Consider the following 12500-nt stretch of genomic DNA (forward strand, 5'->3'; position numbering starts at 1 on the left):
AGGACAGTGGGGACCACTGACCAATCAGGTTGCGGAGTCCACATCCCCAAATGGCTAACCCAACCAGCCCATTTCCTCTCCCCCAAACCTGGACTCCCTGTTTGTCTGTCACACAGACCAAGTCAGCCAGAACCACCAGTTTCCAGCCCCAACATGACATAAAGCTCCAAAGCCTAGTCCAAGGCCTATGGTTCGGCACCATTTGTCGTCTTGAGCCTTGTGCTCTTATTGAATTGTATATAAATTGAATAGAAAATATATTATAAGGACTGTTACTGTATAAGGCCCAACCAAGCTGCAGCTGTGTCAGCCCATGAAAACAGAAGATCTATGGGAAAGGTTAATTGTTTAACTTTGACTGTATAGCTTTGGTCAGTCAGACGTTTTAGAGACTATCAGACAGATAGTGAACTGCTTAAACAGTTCTCATTCCTTAATCTCTGGACTTCATGGCCCATTGGTTAGTTATCTGTCTGAGATTTATAGAAGGTCAGTGGCTTTCTCTTAAACCACTCAGGTCTGTATAAGTAAGTCTAGATGAGGTCAGGATTACGCTACAGGACAACGCTTTCTTGGCAGAAGAAAAAAAGTGAATAGTTACCCCTCTTTAACCTCCTTGACATCTGTTCTTGTTTGTGACAGGACATTGAATGGACCAACATAGAGTATTTCAACAACGCCGTTATCTGTGACCTCATTGAGAATGTAAGTAGGTCTCCCTTAATGTCATCTGATTCTTGTAAAGCAAAATAAAATACAGATTTCCCATGTCTTATTGCTATTGACAGGACATGACCACCCTAAATATAACTTTGTGCTCCTTCACAGTTAACTCTATTTGGAATATTTACATTACTGTATCTTGAATTTAGAATTTCTTATGAAGAACCTCTAAGAAACCTCTCCTCCTCCTCTGTCTTGAAACAGAATGGTATCTTGACCGTTGTTAAAAAATAGTAGTAAAATCCTTAGTTGAGAATGATCTGTTTAATGTCTTAAAGTATTTCTAAGAATTCGCCCCTCTCTTTATTCTAGAACCAGAATGGAATCTTGGCCATGTTGGATGAGGAGTGCCTGCGGCCAGGCACAGTGACTGACGACACCTTCCTAGACAAGCTGAACACCATCTGTGCTGAGCACCAGCACTTCGAGAGCCGCCTCAACAAGAACTCCAAGTTCCTGACAGACCACAGCCTGCCACACAGCTGCTTCCGCATCCAACATTATGCTGGGAAGGTACAGAGGAGGAACACACACACCTTGCACATCATCAAATACTTGATTGAGCTTGCCTGGCGCAATGCAACCAATTGAATAGAAAGTGCAAAGCTCACACAACTGTCACTCAAAGTATTTGAAAGAAAACCAATACTATTTAAACCCAGGTCTGCAACATCTTCAAAAATGATGGGAATGGGACAACATGGTATACATGTCATCACTGGCCAGGTGTTGAGACAGGATAAATACTGATTATAGTCACCATAGCAGAGCGTGCAGATTTGGCTTAAGAGCATTACCTGGAGGGCGTCACATGCAGTGAAAAAAACATCAGTATTGCATGGGATTTCCCTGACACATGATGGGATCAGAATAGCCCAGAACATCTTCAGTTTTAAAGATTCTCTGGGTAAATAGATTTATAATCCCCGTTTGGTCAACATGCACCACGGACAGTGATGCATTTTTATGAATCAATCCACAGCAAACATTTCCTCAGGATGAGTTTAGGGTTGACAATAATAAACTGGTACTTCAACTACTCCTACAAAAACATGGCGTACATGGCCACACACGTTTACAGGATTCAGAAAAATGACAAGAAAGAAGTTGTCAGTTAACAGAAGTACATTTTTATAATTAAGGGAACGACAACAGCTATGTTTTGTGTGTTGTATGTGACTGTGTTAATCTGTTCATGTGTCATCTTTTGTGTAGGTGCTGTACCGTGTGGAGGGCTTTGTAGACAAGAACAATGACCTGCTGTACAGAGACCTGTCCCAGGCCATGTATAAGGCCACCCACAGCCTGATGAGACAGCTGTTTCCTGAGGGAAACCCTGCTAAGGTCAACCTGAAGAGACCCCCCACTGCAGGCTTCCAGTTCAAGGCCTCTGTAGGGGTACTCATGAAGAACCTGCAGACCAAAAACCCCAACTACATCAGGTAAGCGACCAATCACTCTGAGGATCATGTATTCTAAAGGATCATTATTTCACCCCTTTTTCTCCCCAATTTTCGTTGTATCCAGTTGGTAGTTATAATCTTGTCCCATCGCTGTAACACCCTTACGAACTCGGGAGAGGCGACGTAAAGAGCTGTGCGTCCTCCCAAACACGACCCTGCCAAGACTCACTGCTTCTTTGACACAATGCCCGCTTAACCCAGAATCCAATGTGTTGGAGGAAACAGCGTGCACCTGGCGGTTGTGTCAGCGTGCATGCGCCCGGCCCGCCACAGGAGTCACTAGAGCACATTGGGACAAGGACATCCCGGCCTGCCAAACACTCTCCTAACCTGGACAACACTGGGCCAATTGTGCACCGCCTCATGTGTCTCCCGGCTGCAATGTAGTGACATACAGTTGAAATCGGAAGTTTACATACACCTTAGCCAAGTTCATTTAAACTCAGTTTTTCACAATTCCTTACATTTAATCCTAGTAAATATTCCCTGTCTTAGGTCAGTTAGGATCACCACAACATGATGCTGTCATCTCCGTGCTTCACGGTTGGGATGGTGGTCTTCGGCTTGCAAGCCTCCCCCTTTTTCACTCCAAACATAACGATGGCCATTATGGCCAAACAGTTCTATTTTTGTTTCATCAGACCAAAGGACATTACTCAAAAAGTACGATCTTTGTCCCCATGTGCAGTTGCAAACCGTAGTCTGGCTTTTTTATGGCTGTTTTGGAGCAGTGGCTTCTTTGCAGAGTGATACAGGACTTGTTTTACTGTACATATAGATACTTTTGTACCTGTTTCCTCCAGCATCTTCACAAGATCCTTAGCTGCTGTACTGGGATTGATTCACACTTTTCGCACCAAAGTACGTTCATCTCTAGAACGCGTCTCCTTCCTGAGCGCTATGACGGCTGCGTGGTCTCATGGTGTTTATACTTGCGTACTATTGTTTGTATAGATGAACGTGGTACCTTCAGGCGTTTGGGAATTGCTCCCAAGGATGAACCAGACTTGTGGAGGTCTACTATTTTTTTTCTGAGGTCTTGGCTGATTTCTTTTGACGTCACCATGATGTCAAGCAAAGAGGCACTGCGTGTGAAGGTAGAACTTAAAATACATCCACAGGTACGCCTCCAATTGACTTCTGACCCACTGGAATTGTGATACAGTGTTATAAGTTATAAGTGAAATAATCTGTTAACAATTGTTGGAAAAATTACTTGTCATGCACAAAGTTGATGTCCTAACCGACTTGCCAAAACTAGAGTTTAACCAGAAGTTTGTGGAGTGGTTGAAAAACAAGTTTTAATGACTCCGACATAAGTGTATGTAACTTCCGACTTCAACTGTAGCTAGCACAGTGCCTTAGACCTCTGCGCCTCTCGGGAGGTCCTGAGTTGTCTCAACTCTGATCCACCTTTTGTGTGACCATGCATGTCCATGCCTTGGTGTCTGTCTGTCTTCCTCAGGTGCATCAAGCCCAACGATAAGAAGGTAGCCCACATCTTCACCGACTCACTGGTGTGTCACCAGGTGCGTTACCTGGGCCTGGTGGAGAATGTGCGCGTGAGGAGGGCTGGCTACGCCTTCCGCCAGCCCTATGAGTCCTGTCTGGAGCGATACAAGATGCTCTGCAAGAAGACCTGGCCCCAGTGGAGAGGACCCGCCAGGTAGGACCTCTGCTCTACCTGAACAGAAATGCTGTATTTATTATCTGCCTGTTCAGAATGTTGTATTTACCATATGATAAACCTAGAGCAAATATATTTACCTCACTCTTTCTCATTCAAATCAAGGAAATAACACCCTTTTTTAATCAGCACTTGTCACAAAGTGATATTACAATATCCTCACCCACTTTCAGCAGAATGCTGTGAAATTACAGCATACAGTACTAACGACAGGATAATGTAGTAACAGCAGTAGTCATCCATAGATGATTTGCCCAAACATATCCCACCGTGATACGGCTACGTCAGCAAGCCATGTTGGGGTGGCTAGATCTTGTAGTGATCTGTGCTTGCTTTGTGAGACAAACAGTCAAACCAGGGTTCCTTTACGCTGCCCTGGGCATTTTGAGGCTGTTGGTTCTTAGCTCTGATGCTGTCACGTTATATTCACTGACAAGTGAGATGGCGCTGCAGTGGATAGCAGACGTTTTACGGGCTCCTGACCAATTCTACTATTTTGTGTGCTTTCTTAGAGTGATCTTAACTTTTTTTGGACATAATGTCTCATCCATCATTTCCTTTCACCGAAAATAGTTTCTGGACTTCTTCTCAGGTTTTTGCCTGCCGTATGAGTTCTGTTATACTCACAGACACCATTCAAACAGTTTTAGAAACTGCAGAGTGTTTTCTATCCAATACTAATAATAATATGCATATATTAGCAACTGAGACTGAGGACCAGGCCGTTTACTCTGGGCACCTTTCATCCAAGCTACTCAATACTGCCCCTGCAGCCATAAGAGGTTAACAACAGCTTGTGTGCTATCTCTGTTAGAATACCACATGATAAGCTGCAGACCATAGCTGTCTATTTAGCTGTCTATTTACCACAACAAACTAATGCTTGAACGAAGAATGCACTCAGTGAGTGCGTCGCTTCTCGTGGACGGTGATTTTAGTGCAAGGAAACTGCATTATCTCATTTTTACCAGCATGTCACCTGTGTAACTAGAGGTGACAAAACTCTATCACTTTTACTTCACACACAGAAATGCATACAAGGCTCTCCCTCGCCCTCACTTTGGCAAATCTGACCGTGACTCTATCCTCCTAATTCCTGCTTAAAGCAAAAACTCAGAGGAAGTACCGGTGACGCGCTCAATACGGAAGTGGTCTGATGAAGCAGATACTAAGCTATGGAACTGTTTCGCTAGCGCAGACTAGAATATGTTTCGGGATTCATCCGATAACATTGAGCAGTTTACCACATCAGTCACCGGCTTCATTAATAAGTGAATTGACGACATCGTCCCCACATAGATCGTACGTACATATCCCAACCAGAAGCCATGGATTACAGGCAACAAATGCACTAAACTAAAGGTTAGAGCTGCCGCTTAAAAGGAGAGGGACACTAATCCGTACGCTTATAAGAAATCCCACTACAACCTCCAACTATGCCGGCTCTGATGCTCGTCGGATTTGGCAGGGTTTACAAACTACTACGGATTGCAAATGGAAACCCAGCCACGAGCTGCCCAGTGATGCGAGTAGGGATGTTGCGGTTACCTTATTACTGCCACACAAGTAGTCATGTGTCATGACCACAGTCAAATTCCACGTGACCGTTGTGTCACACTAATCTCCTTTTGTGCACTCTACGCGTGGTAGTACCCAACTCACTAACGAGCGCCTAGTGGCCTGGTACTCAGGGCTCTATTGTCCCTCTAACCACTGATATCAATGCAAATGCAATTGAAAATCATATCAAACACTTATCATGAAAAGAGGGTCATGCTTTTAAAACTAACCATTAAGGTAAACATTTTTGACCTCACTGTGATGATCAATTTGAAGAAAAGTTTATCAACAGGTTGAAACTGAGTGGAAAACATGGTCATTGTGGATTTTGTTTCAAAGCCAGACAATGAAATGGACAGCGCTTTCTAAGGTGATGATTATTTCAAAGCATTTAAGATGTTGCATGTAGAACACCCATATGCATATTACAGCTTATGCATGGGCACACATATATGAGCCCAAGCCTCCCCCAAAATAATAAATAAAAACGGAATTTAAAAAATGATTGTGCCATTATACAATACATAGCCTACTGAATATTATTCATGGCAGAAAAACATACAAATAAATAAACTGCTTTAAGATGTCTTTGGTATATAATTGGTCTAGCCTACACTCTCAAATTAAACAAATTTGAGTAATTGCCTTTGAGTGTGGACTGTATTATTATGCATACTGGATGGACTGGTTACCTTATGCTATACTGCAGACTTTCTATCCATAAGTCTGAACATATAGGCCTAGGCGATGCTGCTGGTTCAATGATTGAATTTGTATTGGTTTGTCCTTTAAAAGTTGCAGCTTACTGCAGCGCAGCTTGTATGATGCCTCAGAATTCAATGGCACGTTATTTAAGTTTAACCACTGGTACCATTTAATGCTAGTTAGTGCTAGTTTGACCACCAGAGGGCATCTTTGAGAAATATTTGATAGCATTCAATAGCGGCTGTACTAGAGAATTTAATACCTTTTTTTTGTAAGGACATAGTATATGAGACTGATTTTAAGACATTTTGCTTAATTAAGTTGATTAATATTATGGTGTTTCTATTCCAAGAAAAACGATAAACCCTCTGGGTTTCCGTTAGAATGGAATGGAAAATATGGTGCTGTACAAAGTGACAGTCGGGAGTAGAGTGCGGGCACACGGGAGACTGGTGTTCAATTCCCCGACTGAGAGGAAGGAGTAAGCTGTCCTTGTGAATAAGAAATGGTTCTTAACTGACTTGCCTAGTTAAATAAAGGTTACACTATGAGCATAACATTTCTACACCCTAATTTTTAAATTCTAGTCGAACTAATACCCCAATGGAGATGTATTGAATTATCAAGACCAGTCCCCGTGCTTGTCTCAAAGCAGCGCGAAACTGTGCTAAAATAGTTGTAGGCTATTGCTTCAAATCCTATTGCTTCTAACTTCAATATGCTCTTTAAATAAATAAGACCTACACCACTTTTAACAGCACATTATTCAACACTAGTGAGACTCATGTTGCCTACGGTAGGCCTACAGTATATCGAAAAATATGACATGACTCTCCGCCAATAATTACATATAAAGGATTGGAGGATATTTCTGTAATTCATTGATATTTATTCCCATAATAATTCATAATGGATCCTTAACTAAATAAACATCAGCATTTTGAAAGAGTATTTGTATTATTATTTTATTAAGGAAAGCAAAAACATGCTGTTATTAGTTACATTGTTTTAGTTTGAACGTGCAGATTGGCACTAAGAACAGAAGAGCGGGAACGTTTCTCCAGTCAGCTCCATTATTAGTGCAATGCCCCTTAAAGTGTTGCCGGGGTGGGGGTCCACCCCGCCTCCTCCTCCCTTCCCCATGGGCTAGGTCGGTCTTCTGTGCGTGGCTCTGCGGCCCATACCATGCCCCTTGTCCTCGTGCCTTGAACCTAACGCACTTTCAGTGGATTGAACTGGACAACTGCAAGGCAATCCAATTGTGCGCCACTCGGGAGCAATGACCAATATACAGTGGGGCAAAATCATATTTAGTCAGCCACCAATTGTGCATGTTCTCTCACTTAAAAAGATGAGGCCTGTAATTTTCATCATAGGTACACTTCAACTATGACAGACAAAATTAAAAAAGAAATCCAGAATTGTAGGATTTTTTATGAATTTATTTGTAAATTATGGTGAAAAATAAGTATTTGGTCAATAACCAAAGTTTATCTCAATACTTTGTTATATACCCTTTGTTGGCAATGACAGAGGTCAAACGTTTTCTGTAAGTCTTCACAAGGTTTTCACACACTGTTGCTGGTATTTTGGCCCATTCCTCCATGCAGATCTCCTCTAGAGCAGTGATGTTTTGGGGTTGTTGCTGGGCAACACGGACTTTCAACCCCCTCCAAAGATTTTCTATGGGGTTGAGATCTGGAGACTGGCTAGGCCACTCCAGGACCTTGAAATGCTTCTTACGAAGCCACTCCTCCGTTGCCCAGGCGGTGTGTTTGGGATAATTGTCATGCTGAAAGACCCAGCCATGTTTCATCTTCAATGCCCTTGCTGATGGAAGGAGGTTTTCACTCATAATCTCATGATACATGGCCCCATTCATTCTTTCCTTTACACAGATCAGTTGTCCTGGTCCCTTTACAGGAAAACAGCCCCAAAGCATGATGTTTCCAAACTCATGCTTCACAGTAGGTATGGTGTTCTTTGGATGCAACTCAGCATTCTTTGTCCTCCAAACACGACGAGTTGAGTTTTTACCAAAAAGTTATTTTTTGCTTTCATTTGACCATATGACATTCTCCCAATCTTCTTCTGGGTCAACCAAATGCTCTCTAGCAAACTTCAGACGGGCCTGGACATTTACTGGTTTAAGCAGGGGGACACGTCTGGCACTGCAGTATTTGAGTCCCTGGCGGTGTAGTGTGTTACTGTTGGTAGGCTTTGTTACTTTGGTCCCAGCTCTCTGCAGGTCATACACTAGGTCCCCCCGTATGGTTTTGGGATTTTTGCTCACCGTTCTTGTGATCATTTTGACCCCACGGGGTGAGATCTTGCGTGGAGCCCCAGATCGAGGGAGATTATCAGTGGTCTTGTATGTCTTCCATTTCCTAATAATTGCTCCCACAGTTGATTTCTTCAACCCAAGCTGCTTACCTATTGCAGATTCAGTCTTCCCAGCCTGGTGCAGGTCTACAATTTTGTTTCTGGTGTCCTTTGACAGCTCTTTGGTCTTGGCCATAGTGGAGTTTGGAGTGTGACTGTTTGAGGTTGTGGACAGGTGTCTTTTATACTGATAACAAGTTCAAACAGGTGCCATTAATACAAGTAATGATTGGAGGACAGAGGAGCCTCTTAAAGAAGAAGTTACAGTTCTGTAAGAGCCAGAAATCTTGCTTGTTTGTAGGTGACCAAATACTTATTTTCCACCATAATTTGCAAATAAATTCATAAAAAATACTGCAATGTGATTTTCTGGATTTAAAAAATAATAATTTTGTCTGTCATAGTTGAAGTGTACCTATGATGGAAATTACAGGCCTGTCTCATCTTTTTAAGTGGGAGAATATGCACAATTGGTGGCTGACTAAATACTTTTTTGCCCCACTGTATATTGTCCTGCTAATAACAGGGTTAATAATATATCTCTGAGAATATCCAAAAGTCTTTTATATAATACTAAATGAATAATAATAATCTCCTTGTTTAAAAAAATAACTATTGGAGATGTAGTTTTCAAATAACGTAAAATGGCCATTCTTGAACATGGGATGAGACATTGTTACTCATTTGTAAATAAAGCCAGTTTGTTATTTAGAATTATTTATTTTTTTAGAGGGAGAGAAACCAAAAAAACTAATCTCCTAGGTCTCCCAGTTGAGGCCGGCACAGGTATTGAACCAGCATCTGTAGAAACACAGCTTGCAGTGCTATGCAGTGCCTTAGACCGTTGAGGCACTGTATAACATGACAGGTTGGGAGTGGCCTACAGTAAGAGGAAAATAAAATAATAAAACCTTAGTGTAACAAGTTTTAGTAAGTAATGCTGAAGTTGTTCACAATTATCAGTTTCTATTTAGGTTTGTCGCCCATTCATTGTCAGTTAGCGTTACAGTAGGACCCAAAAGCATAATCAGTGCTCTAACTCCTCCTTGCGCTGGCCTGGAGCAATGAAGTGGTGACGCAAGGTACTGTACTAAACCACAAATGACCTTTAAGTCCCGCAGCATTATCGCACAACTTTTAGTGGAACAACCACTGTAAGCATATTATGTTTGCCTATAGCATGGCGCATAGCCAGATAACATACAGTACTTACTCATATTCAGTTCTTCTGAAATACATTTTCTTCTCATAATGTTTCTTTAGACCTTCCTAAAATAAATAATAGATTTATTGTGATGGTGTAGATTAAATGGATTTACTAGACTTTTTTAAATGTAGATGCTCCAAAGGATAGCATCAGTGGCTTGTATTCATGGAAGCCGAGAGATGCTACAAATATTTATGTTAATCAACTGTAAATTACTGTGAGACCAGCAGTCATTTGCATGACAATAACTGGCTGACAAAATGTCATGACCGCCACAGCCTTAGATGTGAGCCTACCAGACGAGCTGAATGCCTTCTATGCTTGCTTCAAGGCAAGCAACACTGAACCATGCATGAGAGCACCAGCTAGCTGTTACAGATGACTGTGTGATGATGCTCTCTGTAGCCGATGTGAGTAAGACCTTTTTAAAAGGTTAACATTCACAGGGCCGCGGGGCCAGACGCATTACCAGGATGTGTACTCTGCGCATGCGCTGACGAGCTGGCAAGTGTCTTCATTTACATTTTCAACCTCTCCCTGACCGTCTGTAATACCTGTTTCAAGCAGACCACCATAGTCCATGCCGAAGAATGCCAAGGTAACCTGTCTAAATTACTATTGTCCTGTAGACCTCATCTGTAGACATGAAATACTTTGAAAGACAAGCCTTGGCTCACATCAACACCATCATCCCAGACACACTGGCTGGACCCACTCCAATTCGCATACCGCCCCAACAGACCAAACACTGTCCTCCCACCTGGACAAGAGGAAAACCTATGTGAGAATGCTGTTCATTGAATACAGCTCAGTGTTCAACACCGTAGTGCCCTCCAAGCTCATCTCTAAGCTCAGGACCCTGGGACTGAACACTACCTTCTGCAACTGGATCCTGGACTTCCTGACAGACCTTCCCTAGGTGGTGAGTGTAGGCAACAACACATCTGCCACGCTGACCCTCAACACGAGGACCCCTCAGGGATGCATGCTTAGTCCCCTCCTGTATTCCCTGTTCAACCACGAATGTGTGGCCGTGCACAACTTCAACACCATCAAGTTTGCTGACGACACAACGGTGGTAGGCCTGATCACAGACAAAGATGAGACAACCTATAGGGGGAGGAGATCAGTGACAACAACCTCTCCTTCAACATCAGCAAGACAAAGGAGCTGATCGTGAACTACAGGAAACAAAGGGCCGATTACACCCCCATCCACATTGACAAGGCAGTAGTGGAACAGGTCGAGAGCTTAAAGTTCTTCGGTGTCCACATCACTAAGGAATTAACATGATCCCACAGCAACACAGTCATTAAGAATGCACGACAATGCCTCTTCCTCCTCAGGCTGAAAAGGTTTGACATGGGCCCTCGGAAACTCAGTTCTACAGCTGCACCATTAAGAGCATCGTGACTGGCATCACCGCTTGTTTTGGCAAGTGGTTGGCATCCAACCACAAGTTGCTACAGAGGGTAGTGCGTACCACCCAGTACATCACTGGGGCGCGTTCCATCCAGGACCTCCTATACCAGGCGGTGTAAGGGGAAGGCCCTAAAATGTCAACTCCAGCCACCCAAGTCATAAACGGTTCTCTCTGCTTCCGCATGGCAAGCGGTACCGATGTACCAAGTCTGGTACCAGCAGGACATTTACATTTAAGTCATTTAGCAGACGCTCTTATCCAGAGCGACTTACAAATTGGTGCATTCACCTTATGACATCCAGTGGAACAGCCACTTTACGATAGTGCATCTAAATCTTTTAGGGGGGGTGAGAAGGATTACTTATCCTATCCTAGGTATTCCTTAAAGAGGTGGGGTTTCAGGTGTCTCCGGAAGGTGGTGATTGACTCCGCTGTCCTGGCGTCGTGAGGGAGTGTGTTCCACCATTGGGGAGCCAGAGCAGCGAACAGTTTTGACTGGGCTGAGCGGGAACTGTACTTCCTCAGTGGTAGGGAGGCGAGCAGGCCAGAGGTGGATGAACGCAGTGCTCTTGTTTGGGTGTAGGGCCTGATCAGAGCCTGGAGGTACTGAGGTGCCGTTCCCCTCACAGCTCCGTAGGCAAGCACCATGGTCTTGTAGCGGATGCGAGCTTCAACTGGAAGCCAGTGGAGAGAGCGGAGGAGCGGGGTGGCGTGAGAGAACTTGGGAAGGTTGAACACCAGACGGGCTGCGGCGTTCTGGGTGAGTTGTAGGGGTTTAATGGCACAGGCAGGGAGCCCAGCCAACAACGAGTTGCAGTAATCCAGACGGGAGATAACAAGTGCCTGGATTAGGACCTGCGCCGCTTCCTGTGTGAGGCAGGGTCGTACTCTGCGGATGTTGTAGAGCATGAACCTACAGGAACGGGCCACCACCTTGATGTTAGTTGAGAACGGCAGGGTGTTGTCCAGGATCACGCCAAGGTTCTTAGCGCTCTGGGAGGAGGACACAATGGAGTTGTCAACCGTGATGGCGAGATCATAGAGCGGGCAGTCCTTCCCCGGGAGGAAGAGCAGCTCCGTCTTGCCGAGGTTCAGCTTGAGGTGGTGATCCGTCATCCACACTGATATGTCTGCCAGACATGCAGAGATGCGATTCGCCACCTGGTCATCAGAAGGGGGAAAGGAGAAGATTAATTGTGTGTCGTCTGCATAGCAATGATAGGAGAGACCATTTGAGGTTATGACAGAGCCAAGTGACTTGGTGTATAGCGAGAATAGGAGAGGGCCTAGAACAGAGCCCTGGGGGACACCAGTGGTGAGAGCGCGTGGTGAGGAGACAGATTCTCGCCA

At 43.9% G+C, this 12500-nt stretch overlaps 1 protein-coding gene across 5 annotated transcripts in view; it reads left to right on the plus strand.

Annotated features, from left to right (window-relative positions):
* Nucleotides 1-12500, plus strand: part of LOC118366648 (unconventional myosin-Ib-like) — a 153915-nt gene that overhangs the window by 113210 nt on the left and 28205 nt on the right. For all 5 annotated transcript variants that reach the window (XM_052493570.1, XM_052493571.1, XM_052493573.1 and 2 more), the window contains exons 15-18: nucleotides 643-705; nucleotides 1036-1236; nucleotides 1939-2165; nucleotides 3652-3852. In XM_052493570.1, coding sequence (XP_052349530.1) covers nucleotides 643-705; nucleotides 1036-1236; nucleotides 1939-2165; nucleotides 3652-3852 — 692 coding nt within the window. The remainder of the gene's footprint in view (nucleotides 1-642; nucleotides 706-1035; nucleotides 1237-1938; nucleotides 2166-3651; nucleotides 3853-12500) is intronic.

This window comes from Oncorhynchus keta, chromosome 34, assembly GCF_023373465.1.
Source record: "Oncorhynchus keta strain PuntledgeMale-10-30-2019 chromosome 34, Oket_V2, whole genome shotgun sequence".
Classification (NCBI taxonomy): Eukaryota; Metazoa; Chordata; class Actinopteri; order Salmoniformes; family Salmonidae; genus Oncorhynchus; species Oncorhynchus keta.